The sequence below is a fragment of the Pongo abelii genome, chromosome 5, assembly GCF_028885655.2.
Source record: "Pongo abelii isolate AG06213 chromosome 5, NHGRI_mPonAbe1-v2.0_pri, whole genome shotgun sequence".
Taxonomy (NCBI): Eukaryota; Metazoa; Chordata; class Mammalia; order Primates; family Hominidae; genus Pongo; species Pongo abelii.
The window spans coordinates 158869115-158886049 of record NC_071990.2 but is presented as its reverse complement, the minus strand read 5'-3'; the positions used below and the strand labels follow the sequence as shown (position 1 = coordinate 158886049).

The 16935-nt window shown below is 42.2% G+C and overlaps 1 protein-coding gene across 10 annotated transcripts in view; it reads right to left on the bottom strand.

Annotated features, from left to right (window-relative positions):
* Positions 1–16935, bottom strand: part of ARID1B (AT-rich interaction domain 1B) — a 433110-nt gene that overhangs the window by 21323 nt on the left and 394852 nt on the right. For 7 of the 10 annotated variants that reach the window (XM_024248190.3, XM_054558365.2, XM_054558366.2 and 4 more), the window contains 4 exons: positions 13923–14032; positions 13040–13198; positions 6836–7045; positions 3577–3781 (listed from right to left, as the gene is read on the bottom strand). In XM_024248190.3, coding sequence (XP_024103958.3) covers positions 3577–3781; positions 6836–7045; positions 13040–13198; positions 13923–14032 — 684 coding nt within the window. The remainder of the gene's footprint in view (positions 1–3576; positions 3782–6835; positions 7046–13039; positions 13199–13922; positions 14033–16935) is intronic. The other 3 variants (XM_024248192.3, XM_054558369.2, XM_063725071.1) reach the window with 1 other exon arrangement.

Here is a 16935-nt window from a genome sequence, read left to right as displayed (position 1 = left end):
AGGCATATTGGAGTAAAGGAAGAAAGTCGTCTTTTGCAGATATAAAAGGGTAATAATCCTGCAGACATGGTTGCCCGCCTAGTGCTGCAGAAGAGAAACGACTTGCTTCTGAAATTCAGGCAGGCTCCGCTCCAGCCGACAGCCTCCTTGGAAACATCACTTGCAAGGCTTGATTTCAGAAAGACCCTTATTTGCAAGTATTCACATTTATAGCTAATAAAAAAAAAGGAAAAATCTCCCTTGCCAGTGTTTTTTTTCCTTTCCTTTCATGGAAAAAAAAAAAAAAATGAATGCAACCTCTTGTAACTCCATTAATAGAGGAGGCTGGCAGGCTCTCTAGGACATCCCTACCTTTTGCCAGAAGCTACAAATGTATACTCTAAAGTAAACAATGGAAAGGTTACTGAAGGTTAAGTACATTCACACACTTCAGACAGCATGGCCAGGCTCCTAGCTGGGAAGATAATTTACCCGGCACGAACCTGGTGCCCTAGTTCTGGCGGGGTTGCGGGAAGTAGGGTGGGGAGAAGGAATAGCTGATATGTCCCAGGTCTACAGTGACTAGAGGTCAACCAGAGGGCACCTCTGTTTATAACCTGAGTCCCTTTCTCATTTATCTTCCACTGAGGATTCCCTAGTTGGATCCATGACAGGTTTGGTGACATCACCTGTCAGCTAATAATAGAAATTCAGTCAGCCACCTGCCAGCCAAGATGGATGGGTTTTTGGTTACAGACTTACTAATTGAATGTGGAGCTCCATGCCCCGCCCCTGCCCCACTTCTCCCAGCCTGGTCCCTTCCATTCCCCTCCCCATCTCCAGCTTACAGGCTGCAGGGGCCATCTGGGGAGGTGCTTCCTACAGCGCTCATTGAAACTCCCCCACAACCTTTTCTAGATGCTTTATAACAAGATCACCACTGGCACCTTAAAGACGCAAACCACACCCCAAGGCCTTGCCTTAGTTCACCTGGGAGTCTCAATCACTGACTTGCTCTGGTTGCTGGAAGACAGGAACCCAGACATCCGGTGTGAGAAGCCACACAGCCACTTGGCAGTGATGTGTGGGGTGCAGCCCTCCCAGAGGCTGTCAAATTGAAGCCTAGAGCTGTATTAGCACCCCAAATTGAAACCTGACTAGAGACAGATGACTTGGAGTGCTCTTAGAATACAATCAAAAGACTTAGGATTTTAGCTGGTTCAGAGCAACCACTGGGGGAAAAAAAATCTAAAATGTTTCTTCAGAATCTTTTAGTTTAGTTTGCCTGAATGTGCTGGTAAAAAATAAACTATAATTATGTTCTTCCAGGAAAAAGTGACTTCAAAGAGCATAAATTTTTACCATAAATTTGTGTTTAAAAATCTTGTAATAAATGAGACTCTAACATGGCCAATAGTTGGGAATAATTTTATTTTCCTTTAACAACAAAAATGTTTCCAAGACACTTTCTCTAATGATGGGACTGGAATTGGAAAGGCCACCTGCTGTGTGGGCGGTGGTGAATCGAGAGGCTTCTGAAGACCAGGGTGCCTCTGCCTGCGACCCCCGGACGCCTGTGTGTGCCTGGAGGCCCCTGCACGTGCTCTCGGGGCTGGACGAGACCAGGAGGCTTTCCTTCCACTGCCTCCTGTGTCACAGGCCCTCGGCTCCATCTGGACTACTGAGAAGAACGTATACCAGGAGTCCATCTGCAATCCAAGCTCTTTTGTGTAGTTAAAATGATAATGTTGCCATAAAAATGACAGTTTAAAAAAAGGGAAAAGGGAAGGGCTGGCTGTTAAGAGAACAGGCCCTCCACTTTCTGAAGGATCTATATGCCTCAGCAGGGCCCCCGTCCTGAAGCTGATGCACACTGGGAGAGCTATTCTCCATACATGAGTGCAGCCCATTCAGTGACACGAGTTCTTTCCTGGCAAATAAAATGTACCCTTAGATCTTTACAGACATCACCACTTTGGTCCCTACGCCCCACTGGGTTTTTATTTTGGAAAAATAGTTTCAGAGCTGTTCACAGGCAGCTTGTTTTACTCTGTGAACTGGATGTAATGTTGTGAGATTTTTAAAATTAGATTTCCCAGTTTTTAAGGGACACCTGAGTTGGCAAAGCCTTTGAATCTTTAAGGATGAGGTTAGCGAGGATTTCTACTTGTTTTTAGAACCTACAGATGTAATTCTAGGTGTATTCACTACAAGTGCACTTTGGGCCTAAAATGTATTTATGTGAGATCCCTTGATTAGCAACCTTGGATATCAGCTTTGCCATCCAGGCAGCAGCTAGAGGAAATCATTAAAAGTGAAATGACCTCTTTCTCTGGCTTCTATGTGTAAACATTTCACATACTACAAAGGTATTTTCAATACAGGCAGAGGTGTCTGGTGGGTATCGTGTATACTCTAGCACCAGATGCCCCAGATAAGACCTTCTACTCCCCAGCTAGTTGGCTTTGGGCAGGTACTTAGATTCCATGAGACCTTCACTTTCTCATGGATTTTAAAATAGTATCAGTGTCACAGGGCTGATGTGAAGATGAAATGACAGCACTTAGAAAAGGGCCCGGCACACTGGAAGTGCTCAGGAAACATGGGCTGCCAGCCACGCTCAGAACAAGCTGTGTGCAGGAGTGGTGGGTGCGGCCACATCTCGTAGACAGGGACCAGGAACAGTGAGGCTATGTGGTGAAGGTCGCTGACTGGGAGCCAGACACAGATAAGAGAATGGTCGGATCTACTGGAGTGAGGTCACCACCCAGCACTAAGGTGCCAATTTCTTCCCCCCTCTACTATTGCATTTATCAGAATATATGATTTTGTCATTTCAAATTTGAAAGCCAAACAGTAGAACGAAGGCTGGCAGGGGAGCTGAAAGGAATGGGAGGGTCTCTGTCAGTGGGGAGGAGAGGGAAGGGAGCCAGCAGGCGTCACTGATGTGGCTTGGCCTGCGAGCGTGTTGGTGGCGAGCGCTGTACCCATTCCTAAGACCCCTGACTTCCAGAACAAGGCTGCAAAAGACCACCTGTTTCCAAAACAAGGCCGTGTGGATCCTTACCACGACAGCTTGCTAAATTCCCTAGAAGTGAGAACTTGCTGGGTAGGGGACATTAGAAACGAAGCCCAGGCTTCATTTTACTGAAGTTCAAATCTGAGGATTTCCGACAGAGGGCGGGGGGTCTCGAGCTGTCAAACCTGTAGGGTGGCATTTCCTAGAAGTGCGTAAGTATTCAAACTGGCCACTGGGGATCTTTATTTTGTGTAGAGGTAGATGGAATCTTTTTGAATACTTGTATAAGGAATAAACGTATATGGCTCAGAATTCGAAAGCCTGTTTTGATTAAGGTAAAGCAAAAGAAGGGGTGCCTTCCAAGTGTCAACCAGAAATGGCCATATCCCAGATTTAATTCTCTCGTCCCTTAACACTGCCAGTGGGTGTCCAATTAAATAAACAAAACGACACAGGAACCCCCGCCTCTCAAAGGTCCCAAGTTCTCTGTTGGCCTGACTGTGAAACCACCTTCCCGGAACCTCCCAGGCCAAGCGCCTGGGCTTTCCTGGGCCAGTGACTGCAGCGCCGCCACTTACCAGGAGATGGCGGCTGGAGCTTGGGCTGCTTTTTGGTGTCCCCGGTGCTGAAGACTTCCGGCGGGGGCTCCTCCCCGCGTTCGATCTTGCACTCGAAGGCAAACAGGTACTGAATATACTGCTTTTTCAGGGAGCTCGCTGCACTGCTTGAGGTGCCAACGTTTAGGTTGGTTGCCAGCTCACGCCACTTCTTGTTTTTATTAACCTAGCGAAAAACACGGCAGGATCATTGGTTTGCAGCAAAGTGGCTTGTTTAAAGCCAGGAGACAAAAAAAGCACTTAATGTCTTGGTTGACTTTTCTTCATTTGCCTCTTTTAACTAATGCTCATTACTCCCACTCAGGAGTGCATAGGCAGCACTTACAGTTATAAAACCATTAGGGAACCTGCTGATGGCAACAGAAAAAGCACTGCTTGGAGGTCCTTCTGCCCGCCGCGTCTCCCAACGCCTCACGCTCATCCCACCCCACCTCCAATTAAGGAAAAAGGGCATCTCAAAACATTTAAAAAGCAACAATGGCACTGTTTTGCAATTTAGGTTTTTGGGCACTGATGTGACAGTGCTCATTCCAGCAGCTGCAAGCCCTCAGAAGTGGGCCTGTGATTCTGGGCCGTACCCGTCCCCTCACCCCAAGACTGCTTGAGGTGTCAGGCAAAAGCAAAAGCAGCACCTCGTGCAAAGGCGAATGAGCCCCTGGACCAACGGCCCCCAACTTAAAAAGCATGATGCGATGCCACTGGCCACCAGCCCTGCTGACGGGGCAAGTGTACACGTTCCTGTGCGGTGCTCTTACTCAAGGAGGCTTAAAGGGCTGGAGACAACACAGTCGCAAAAGGAGGAGAAAGAAAGAGAACTCCTGAAATGTGACGTCAAGATCTCAGGCATTATTTTAACCTTTTGATTCCCACTTGGGAACAGGTTATGAAAGGTTAAACATATGAATGAAACATGAGGATTTGCAAATAACTTGGGGAAGGTTTTGCCTTTTGATGTCTCCTGCGTTGTGTGGCAAGGGAGGGGGTAAGGGGACAGTGGTTTTTAATGAAATATTAAATTTCTGGATTCATACTTTCTCATACGGCTCTTATGTCCATTTACTTAGTACTCGGTGGTGCATAATAAGTCGTGGATGCCCCGGAGATGCTCACTGCCCTCTTTTGGCACTTAATGCAGGGCTGCAAGCCGTGGGTCTTCGGGTTACTTCAGAAATGGCAAGCTGGGTGCTGCTCAGTGTGACCTAAGAAGGAAGGCTGGGAGCTGAGCTTTGTGTGGTGGCAGCACCTGCTCCCAATCACATCTGATGCCCACGAGGTAGACAGCATGATGGGGTGGGGACAAAGATGCAACCCAGCTACATTCCAGCAACCCTCATTACAAGCCCGCGGAGAGTCTCGTGACAGACCCAGCCTGGTTATATACACTGTGGACACAGCCACGGTAAGGAAGTAGCCAGACACTATCTACTCTTTGCTGGTTGATAAGATCTAATTGTTTGCGCAGTCTTGGTGATTCTAAAAAATCCATGTCAGAAGCGGCTAGGCGCAGGGGAGAAAGGTCAGGGGAGTCCAGGGGCGGAAGGCAAAGAAGCCCAGGTGCAGAGGGGAAAGGTCAGGGAGTCCAGGTCAGAGAGAGGCATGTCTCAATCATTCTGTTTGCTGACCATCACTCACACGTGGTATCACACAACTTAGCAGCTGGTTATGCAGCGTCTTGGGCAAGCTCTAATTCTTTCTGTCATAGGTCTCAGTTCCCCCATGGAATGGATTAGGCACCTAGTGGGAAGGCTAAGCACAAAGAAGGCCTCCCCTTTCTCCCCCAAGATGCAGCACTGAGACCACGGTAGGCCCTCAGTGACACCTGCAGGGCAGATGACTTGCCCTTGGATAGTTAGTGACCCCCGCCACCTTGGTGGGGCGCAGGGCACCTGATTCTGACTGCCTGTTAGATTACCTTGGGCACAGAAGGTTTCATTTCATTGATGTCGGGTGGTGGCCCAGGCACTGACAGCTTTGAAAAGCTGCCCAGCCCATTCTAATGCATAGCTGGACTCCAGAACCACTGGCAAATGGGAAGAGTATGTGTCTGGAGTCAGACAGACCTGGCCCCACCACCTACCCTGTGAGCGTCCCTGGGCTACAGCATTATTGTATTTTTTAAAAAATATATTATTTTTTATTGAGACAGGGTCTTGCTCTGTCACCCAGGCTAGAGTATAGTAGTATGATCAAAGCTTACTGTAACCTTGAACTCCTGGGCTCAAGTGCTCCTCCCACCTCAGCCTCCTGAACAGCTGGGACTATACGTGTGCATCACCACGCCCGGCTAAGTTTTGTAGTTTTTAATGGAGACAAAGTCTTACTGGGTTCCCTAGGCTAGTCTGCAACTCCTGGCCTCAAGTGATCCTCCTGCCTTGGCTTCCCAAAGCGCTGGGATTACAGGTGTAAGCCACTGCACCCCATCCTGTACTTGATTTTGTTACACAGGAGTTTTTTCATCTATGCTTTGGGGCTGGTGACTCATGTATTTAGAAAGACAAAGGTTACACAGTGAGTACCTTTTCCCTGTTCCTATGACAGGGTGTGGTCCTACAACTAGACTCCTGATTAAGGAGCAAGGGCTACAGTGAGGAAAGCCGGTGCCTGGGGTATGAGACTTCAGGACGTGCTCACTCCGAGAGTCAAGCAAGCACACAGTGGATAGCTCCTTAAATCTGCACCCCAGGCAGCTCCCCTGTCACTCCCCTGTCACACCTCAGGCCTAGCCTGCTGGAGGTCACAGCAATGGCCCTCCTAACTGTCCAGTTATTGTGGGCATGGTTTGACAAGTATCACTTAATTTTCTTACTAACCTGTTCTGGATAGAGGGAAGCAGTAAATGTGACTTATATCTGACACAGATAATTAATTCAGTCATTTGTAAAACATTTCTGAGTATTTACTACGAACTACTGGCAGATTCCAGAGAATTCTGGAGCTGTAAGGAAACCTACAGGAAAATCTAGTCTGGCCCGCTGTACACATGACGAAACTGAGGTCCAAGAACATGACCTGCTGAGGTCACACTGCGAGTTGGTGGCAGAGCCAAGGTCCCCCAGTGCTCCCTGACAGCACACAGACATGGGTTGCAGGAAGGTGACTTTCACACAGGCTTAGCTTTTCCTTTGTGAGAAAAAAAATGAGTCCACACATTCAAAGAAAGCCACTGTAAGAACTTATCCACAATGCTTCCTTTTTCACCCCCTCCCTCACTCATTCTTACCTGGGCCAAACCCCCGATCTCTTTGACGCAGACGTAGAGTCGGAACAGGTCCAGGGGCTTCTTGCCCACGGCAGGCAGACTCGAGACAGGAGAGCCTCTCTCTTCCATGAAGGTGAGGTATCGGTCGACCCAGAGCTTTCTCTCTGGCTCATTCCCCAGCTCGTACACCTTTGTGATCTTCTCCCCAGTAGTGGTGGAGGAGCTGGACTTCTAGTACCCAGAAGCAGCATGTGGAGGTGAGGCATGGGTGTGCAGCGGGAGAGGGAAGAAGGTGAGAAAAAAGTAATGAGCTAACAAATAGAAGAAGAGAAGAGATTAAAAACTACTGCTATCACACAACAATTAGGAATGAAGGCTACTAGTTCAGGCACAAACTATACATTTTCTTAGTTAGGAATTTACTTTTACTTTAAATAAAAGGCCCAAACTCCCCCTTTTATACACTTAAAAACAAAAACAAAAAAGAACAAAGCCCCTTTTGGATATAAGCGTTGAATCCCAGAAGGCAAAATTCCAGTGACACCTCATGTTATTTTTAAAAATAAAAGGGTTCTAGCTCATGGAATGATCATAGTGAATTAAAATTTTTACATGTGATATTATAGAGCCCAAAACATTAAATGGACTCCTACTTTTCCTTGTCAAAACAAGAATGGCTAAAGGATGTCTTTGTTAAAATGCTACAGCATCTGGAGGATGAGCAACCACACGGTGCTTGCTGAAAAATATAAGGTAGATTTCCAATCAAGGGAACCAGTGGTGTGGGCTATAAGCTCGTGGTTTTTTTTTTTTGTTTTTTTTGTTTTTTTTGTTTTAATAAACTAAGGGTCAACCAAAGCTTTGGGATTTATGGATAAACATATACATTTATTTTTATGCCCATGTATTTATATGCTCATGTGTTTTATATTGATACTCTAGTTCTTGGGTTTCTATGTACCTGCTTTTACCTGACACTAAAATATTAAGAGTTGCCGTTTCTGAACACCTGACGCCTACTCCATGGATTACATAATCTGGACAGGTAACACTTTTAGCCCTAGGTGGGCCAACTGTATCTCTTCCCTTTCTTATTTATATCTCTGTATTTGTAAAAATATTTACAATATTTGCAATACTAGGGTTATTGTACAAAATCTTTTCTCAGTTCTCAATAAAGATTTCTTGGAACAATAATTTACTTCCTTTATTTATGCATACCTAGGTTATTATTTGCAATATAGAGAAATTATTCTAGACAGAATTCTTAAGTTTTTTTCCTTTTCTTTTTTCTTTATTTAGCTTAACATAATTTTAAACATATGTCTGAAGATTTAGGGGGTTAACTAACATGACTGCCACTGAGGCTGGATGTTACCTTATTTAGCAGAATGATCTCCAGTAAAAGTAGGTCCCTCAGAAAGGATGCCTGAGAATGAAACTTACGCAGCACGTGAGGCCGCCGCTTTCCCTTTAACTAACACGTGATTCTCCAGAGTCACTGGGCTGAGATTTTAAGCCTTCAGCTTCAGAATTACTGAGGCAAAACCTCTTCATCAAATATGTAATGGGTGATACAGTTGATGTAAATAAAAAATGTAGAATGATAAAAAATAGTTGTTTTATATTTTAGAATACACTTTGATGCTGAGGTTAAACTTCAAGTCACTTAAAAACTACTTTAGATAAGAGCTTAAAAAATATATATGTATACATATTCATATATGTGTGAATATATATATGTCTATAAACCCATATGTACACTTAGAATATAGAAACTATATATCCAAATAAGTTTTTAAAGCTTATTTTTCATATTCTTGTACCCAAGGCCTACTTGACTAGGAAAAGAGGCTGCTCTAACACACTTTACACAAGATTCTCATCTGGGCAGCACCTCAGAAGCTCTGCCGTCATTAATGGGACAGTTATTAAGAAGAGGTTCCTAAATTTTAGTATGGAATTTTCTTTTTTATTAACGGGACAGTTATTATTAAGAGGTTTCTAAATTTTAGTATAGAGTTTTTTTTTTCCTTTGGGGAGTTACACTTAAAAAAATGGGTCCAACGTTTTTCAAAAGTGAAAATTTGAAATAAGAACATGAAGAAAAAGACATTATAATCTATAATCAGTTAACAGTAAAACAACTTCCCTCTTGCATTTTATTTGTAAAAAACTGAGGTAAAAGTTTGAGATTCAGTTTAAAGATAAGACAAATAAAAGCAATTATTTCAATTTAAAATTGCTCCAATTAGCTCAACCGGTATCCTGTTTGTAAGATCCATGTGCCGTTCCTGGTTTGGTCCTCTCTAAGCTGAAACTGGGGAGTGGTTCTGGATGAATAGTTAATCACGAACGGACCAATGGGGCACAGAAGTGCTTGTTCTTGCTTCTGAAGGGACTGGATTCTTACAAGCTGGAATAGGCCTGAGATAATGATGGACACAGTTTGACTATATATTAACTTTTCTCTCCTTGGTTAAATAAACTGAAGTTTAATTAACTTGTGCCTATCTCAATTTGTTGTCATAACATTGGAAAAATTAAATGAAGATACTTTCTAATAGAATAGTTCTTTTTCATAATTTTTAGATCTCCTAAGAGGCATTTTTATGGCACCATAATGTAGGAAACTGCATCTGCAGGGAACTGACACTGTCAGGCCTCAGTTTATGTGATAAATCCCGAAGAGGCCTCCCGAGGCTGGCTCACTAAGTTAAACCAGGACCTCAGTTTCACCACCGCCACACGCTTTACTTTTCCTTTGCAGCACGACGTCACACACTGTGTAAAACTGTATGTTTTGCACGTAACTATTTGTCTGACACCCACTTTTCCGACTAGATTCTAAGTTCCACAAGGCAGGGTTTGTGTGGATGCTGATCACCAACACTTAGCGCGGTGCTCTGCATGCTGGAGGGCTGTGATAGCATTTTTTTTTTTCCATGAGTGGTTACTCCAATGGACAAAAAGGGTGTGAAAAGCTTGGCAACATACTAACAGGAATTAACAGCTGATTCAAATATCCTATAAACAGGATTTCACTGAGCAAGGTGTGGAGTGAACGTGGGCACAGTCTAGTAAGACTGAAGGCTGAGCAAGAGGTTGTGTCCGCTGCCAGCACTCAACGCCTCCACCCCAGCTTATGGTTCGCATACTGGGCAGGCAATGACCACAGCCAATATTTGGTGTCTGAACAGAGGGCAATTAAAGACTTAGTGAATAAAGAGCATGTACGTTATCACTCTCATCACTGACCAGGCTCCAAACATACTGTCCTTGTTCATAGACACTGCCTTTGGATAAAGGTCTTCATTTACACTCCTCCCACTGACAGTGGGCAAACAAACTTGCCCTTCGGAAAGACGGGTTCACTTTTCCCAGTCACTAAGGCCTACCTAGTACCGCCTCAGTGTTGTAAAAATTGTATCCTACTGCTGTGAAACTTTGTGGAGGCAAGAAAAAGGAATGGAAATTGCTGTAAAATTACAGCAAGACATTATTATGGTGCCACAAATGTTTTCCTTGCATATACTTTAATTAAGCCTATAAGTACATTTTCCTCAAGTCTTTTAGGCAGATTTACATTTCAGCAGTCTTTACCATATGCCTGGTAATATGTGTATGTGTATGTGTATGGACAAATGTTTATTTTTATTTTAGAATGTTTTGTAACAAAACAATGTTGGTCCACAGTACACTGTCAAAGCATAGAGCATCTTCATCATTTTGCCTTTTCCAGACCTGTTAGACAGGCTTTATTAAGGACACTATTAAGAGCAATTTTAAGTCCAAATTGAAGCGGCATCTCAGAAAGAGCAGTTAACTATTCCGGGGTTGCGTGTATTTGCAGTGATTTGATAGCAGAGATAATGTTAGGTTCTTCATTATACTCTCTTTTGCTCCCCTTTTTGAATTAGCACCTCATTCAAAAAAGTGGCTGTTTTCTCAACACAGAGCAATAGTCTGACATTTTCCACTACTGTGAACTTCAGCTTCTCTTGTTCCTATCTACTACAGGAGCCAGAATTTGCTTGCAAATTCTTAAAACTATTTATGGCACAGGAAGAGATCATATATATGGAAATATTGAGAAAAAATACACAATTTCAAGTTTAATTATAATCAGAAAACAAAGTTTATAATTCAGTTTGCTATTGTCTTACATTAAGGAGAAAGTCAGATTTTGATAAAGTCTCCTACAGTGGATGGAGATAATCTTAACTAGTGAATTAAAATATTGTGACTATCTTAAGCCTTCTTTATAAGTCAATGAAATTAGCAAGATGAAAAGTTTTAAACAATATAATATGGTCTATTGTTAGTCTTTGTTTTTAGTAAGTGCTTATTCTTAATTAATTTCTTTTTTTTTTTGAGACGGAGTCTCACTCTGTCGCCCAGGCTGGAGTGCAGTGGCACGATCTCATCTCACTACAACCTCCGCCTCCCGGGTTCAAGTGATTCTCCTGCCTCAGCCTCCCGAGTAGCTGGGATTACAGGCGCCCGTCACCATGCCTGGCTCATTTTTGTATTTTTAGTAGAGACAAGGTTTCACCATGTTGGCCAGGCTGGTCTTGAACTCCTGACCTCAGGTGATCCACTCACCTCATCCTCCCAAAGTGCGGGGATTACAGGCATGAGCCACTGCACCCAGCCCTTAATTATTATCTTAAGTTTTAAAGACTATTATTTTTAACCTCTGAAATTCTCCCTCTGGGCCAATACACAAATACTTTTGAGAAGTTATCTGAATTCTACCTGTTAACTTGAGAGCATTACTCATTCAGGAATGCTTTTCCTATTAAAAAAAGAAAACAAAACAAAAAACCAGGGTAAACTATGAGGGAAAAACACAATGTCGGCTGCCTTCTGAGACTCAAAGCAAATAACACAAAGACATCAAAATGCAGGAGTTGCGCCCCTTCCTGCGAGTTCGGATGCACCCCTCCTAGAAGCGCACTGTCTGCTATACCCATCCTAGAAGCGCTTTCTCTTTCATCAGGGGTGCTGCAAAATCGAAACGCAGCTACAGAGAAGGTAAGAGCGAATATCGCCCTTTCTTCCCCTGAAAGGGAAAATGCTGGTTATCCTAGAGCTGCATGTGAATTTTACAAACATTTACTAGAACAACCAACTCTTCAAGCCTTCAGGCTCTATCTGTTTAAACCAGTGAATGGATAATTAATAGCAGCCTCCTTTTGGGGTTTTGACTAGATTGCCAGATTCTGCACAGCTAGGGTCTTCTTGCCTCCAACTTGCCTTCCTGAGCCGTGCTCGTCAATACATCGTCTTACAGAAATGAGCATGTTAATTAAGCCTTCTTGGCAAGTAATTGCATGTTAAGTTTTTTTTTTTTTTTAAGATCTTTTGATTCTTTATATGAATGTAAAATAAAGGTTGCTACAGCACCATTACTTTTTTTTTTTCCCCCTCTAATGGTACAGAATTTCTTTAGTAGGAAACTAAAGGCCCACTTCTAGGGTCAGAAGAACATTGAGGCTTACAAAATTCCCTGATACATCCATGACATTTTTGTTATAATTTATATATCATACAGAAATCAACACTTAATTTCAAGATTACCAGCAGTCTTGTGCAGAATACAATTGTTCCATCTCAACTGATTCTAACATAGGTACACATTATTAAACTAAAAATTCATTCACATACTAACATTTCTACGTTTTTATTAATTTCAGACAAATGGGTTGAAAATAAAGCAGGGCTGATGTTACACTAAACCATACCCAAATTGAGTATTTACTTCTTTCAGGTAGGCAGTTTTGAAATAGATAGAACATGCAAAATACAGGTCAGGGGCCAAACTTATCATTCAGTCAATGGCTGCTATTAGTTCCCATATAAATGGAGAAGTAACGCATTTGAAGAATCTTCTATAAGTGCATAATGGATCAGACATTTTAAAAAAGTCACTGTGTGAAGGAGTTTGGACCCAGTTAGCACACTCGCATGCTTTGTATAGAGGTGCTTCTTTAGAACAGCTTTTTCATTACCAGAAACCAACTTCTTTGATGCACGCAAACTTTATTCATTTTGTCACTAATATTATTATTTATAAAGAAAACCCTTTCATGGATAAATAATAAAGAAAAAGTCTTATAAAACAAATAAACAAGCAAGCATTCAAGTAGAATTAATTAATTATCAAAAAACCCCAAAAAAACAAAAAACAAAAAAAACAAAAAAAAAACCAGAGCCACTTACAGGGCTTGATGGAGTCTTTGGCCAGCCTGGGCTGCTAATGCTATCACTTTCATCTCCATGAAATGAGGAGATGCTAGCAGAGCTGGGGGACATTGGGGAAGGGACTGGCAGGTTGCCTGGGGTTGGGGGCTGAGAAATACCCTGAGAGCTGTAGCTATCCTGTGGTAGAGGAATAAAAAAAAAAAAAAATGACAAAGGTAGGGCAAACTTTATTTAAAATAACAAAAAGTACATCCACTTTAACAAACTAATTTTTTATATATATTATATATATATATATAAAGACATGTACAAACAAACACACAAAACCACACATAGATAAAGGTATTAAAACAACATTCTTAATTAGTATAATTGGGTAAGTCTGCTGGATGCTGGAGAAGGCCAGTACGCCACCATGCTTACTTCAAGCTTACATGGAATGCTAAGCATGGGTTACCCCTTATGAAAGAAAGAAAGAAAAAAAAAAGCTGTTCACCTTATTTATCAAATAAGGCAGGAAAGCAAAATATTAAGTATGTTGTTGTTGCTGAGGCGGCCAAAACAGGAAGCTATAAACTGAAGGCAGAGAAAATGGCTGCAAGTACCGAAACCAGGCAGGACCCCTACTTCTCCCCACCCTGAAGCATTTTTCTTAGGTGGGTCTTGTCCCTCCACCCCTCTCCCCCAGCCGTGAGTTAATGCCATAAGAACTAGTAACTTTCAGATCCACACCATGAAGGGGCTGGGGAAAGAAAAGAAGACTACAAACATGTTGCACAAAATGAAAGCATGCAGAGACCAAATGAAAAAAAAGTGTCGGCCAACACCAGTGAAGAGAGAACGACATGGCAGCTTTTTGCTAGGCAGACCCCACACCGCGTGCAGAGGCAGAAGGAAGTACCTTTGACTTGCTCTCGGGCTGTGGAGTGCCTTCTTCTTTGCCGTCTGCTTTGAGAGGCAGGGGCAGTTTGGATTCACCAGGAGACATCATATCTGCAAGACCCATAGATGCTAATCGAAAACAGGAGAAAGAGTTTAGGATTATACGTGTGATTCGTCAGACTGTACTCCTGCCAACACAAGTTACAGAGTGAAGCAGGAGGCCCTCGCATTTCCCTTGAAGGAAGAAAAGAAAAAAGAAATTGTAATGGGGAGCATATTAATTTCTGAAATGCAAACAGCACCGCATTCTGGCAAAATCCTTTTTTATCTAAAAAAAAAAAGGGCAGTCATTCTGTGTGCTTAAGACCCAAACCTATGAAGGTCAACTTATATCAATATTATTTTTTCAAAATTATTATACCTTTAAAAGAGTAGGCAACAAGTGGAAATAAGGCAAATGTTTAAATTACTAATCAGGAGTTGGAGGCAAATGCTGGGTGTGCATATTTTCTACCTAGGTACTAGAGGATTTAGCACCTTCTTAATTTCATAAGTGCAAATAATCTATAGTTTGCAAAATTATTTGACATTTCACAGTGTTTCTTTTGAAAACCTTATCTATTGCATGTGGTCTAGTCAACAATAAGGGAAGACAATCACAGCAGATGGCTTCAAAAATAATATAATTAAAAATAAATTTTTGAAGGAAAGGATTTCTGATTACTTTGCAACTGTGCTGGGATCCTTTCAGTCTGTCTGACAGCCTGTGGTCATCAATCCCTACAGCAGCTCAATGCCCAGGTCAGAGGCCCACAGCAGCTCCAGAGTCAACACCACATTTTCCAGCCCTAGGCTCAGAAATCCAATCAATTCTATCCAGGCCTTAGCATCAAAGGTTCACCATAGAACAACTGACTTCTACACATTCATTGCAGATACCAGTAGACATTTTCAGGTTAAAAATATGGGTTTAGATTTCTTTTTAGTGGAAGAACAACACTAGAGTAAGGAATCAGTGTAGCTATCCAGGGAATAACAGCTGAATTTCTACAGAACCCCACTGTGAAAACCATCTGCGCAACACTGGGCTGCCGGGGCTGCGAGTGAGGCACCAACCAGATGTGAAGAGTCAGAGTGAGGAAGAGAGGGAAGGAGAGAGAGGGGAGAGAATGACGAGCCTTATACACGAGTGGGAAGAACCAGAAACCAGGCCTATTTCAAATGAAAATAAACCTGAGGTTTGATGAACAGGGCCCATTCTACATTCTGCAAATGAAAGTGCTGGCTCAACCAAGGCGGGACACATGTAGCGTAATGTGCCAAGAAAAAAAAAAAGCTTTAAAAAAGGCTCCGCAGATTGCCCACTACAAAATGATTATTGCACATATTCATGTATTACTATGTTTTAGAAAATAATTAGTTTTAATTACAGCAGTGAGAGAGTGAGCAGGCTCTGGTGAATTAGCTGGCAAGCTTTGTGGTGCTAATTTGCTAATATCGTTAGCATCACTGCAGGTTGAGACCACAGGTCCTGCCAAAAAAGCCTGCCCTGCCACGTGCCCATGAGTTTACATCAGCACACTCAACAATACACTTTGAAATCCCGTCTTTTCCACGGGCGCATTGGCTTGTTTTTCAAAGCCCATTTGCAGCCCAGTCAGTCCTTAAAGTCATCACAACACACACAAATCATAATTGGGATGTTTTTCTTTTTTTCAAATTACTTTCAATACTTAGACTTTAAGAACTGGAACAAAAAGCTTTTTCAAGTGATGCAGCTGCAGAGAAAAATCTATTGGGATCAGCTAAAAATGCTGTTATTTTTGTGAATGTGTGAAACCTCAAGCAGCTGAGAGATATTACACCGTGAAGACCGCCTTGTTCAAAGCAGCGGATTGGACTGCTTCCACGCAGTTTTGTCTCTGGGGTCTAACGAGATATGAATTAGTAAACCTGTACATTAAAAAACACCCTTTTCAGAAGAATAGAAGGATAAAAGAGCAGGATGAGTGGGAAAAGAGGGGCTTATTTATGCGAGTCCACACATCCTGGCTAGTTGATTCAGAGCGGGTTCAAAGGAATGACAGCCAAAACAATTCCAGAGAAAGTGGTAAAGTCATGGGCACATGGCTTCTGTGGCATCGAGCTTCTCCAATGGTTATAAGTGGTAGTTTTGTCAGTATTTACAATAAATTATGTATGAATATTATTTTGAAGGCAGGAATAGTAAGATTCTATTTTACGCATTAAATGTGTTAGCGTACACAAAAGCAACTTGTAAGCATACAGAACTAGGTCAATACGTATTATGGAAATTACTGACAATTTACACTGATTTGAAAATCAGACTTACATGAATATAAATATATTGTTGGTCTGAATTTCCCCAAATTTCTTCATTCGCTATTATAGATTTTAAAACAGGCATTTTGGGTGTGCAAATAGAAAAATTATCAAAAGTGGCACTGTTCTATTATTTTGAGAGATAAATAAGGATAGAATTTAGAGTAATAAATAGTTCTATTTAATATTTCTACCTTATAAAATGTATGTTTTATTTTACTAAATGGATCAGAAGGTCTTTCCTTACTGTGGTTTTTACTATTCTTTTTATTTTAAATGCTTATTTTTGACTTCTTACCAGAATTCTCAAGGAATCACTGAAACGAGCCATATGCCTCCCAAGGCAATGGGACTCCAGGGGCACTGTTTTTTCTCCTTTCCCAGAAGAGAAGGACCACAACTATTACAAGGACGTGTTAAATCAAGGCACTGTTCCTTCTCCTATTGACATGAGTAATCCAGTATGTAAAGTTCAGACATAAAAAGGGGCAGTAAAGAATCTGTGACTGCAGCAAGTGCTGCCTGAGCACTGTAAATACTTTTCAAGCACCAGCCTCTGGCTTTACCGTTGAAATTTAAGAACTAAAACAATTTCTTAAAGTAAGTGTGGGTCAAGGTCCTAAGGCAGCTATTCCACCCTGGATTTAATATATTCAAAAGGAACGTAAAGAACATATGACATGAGTCAA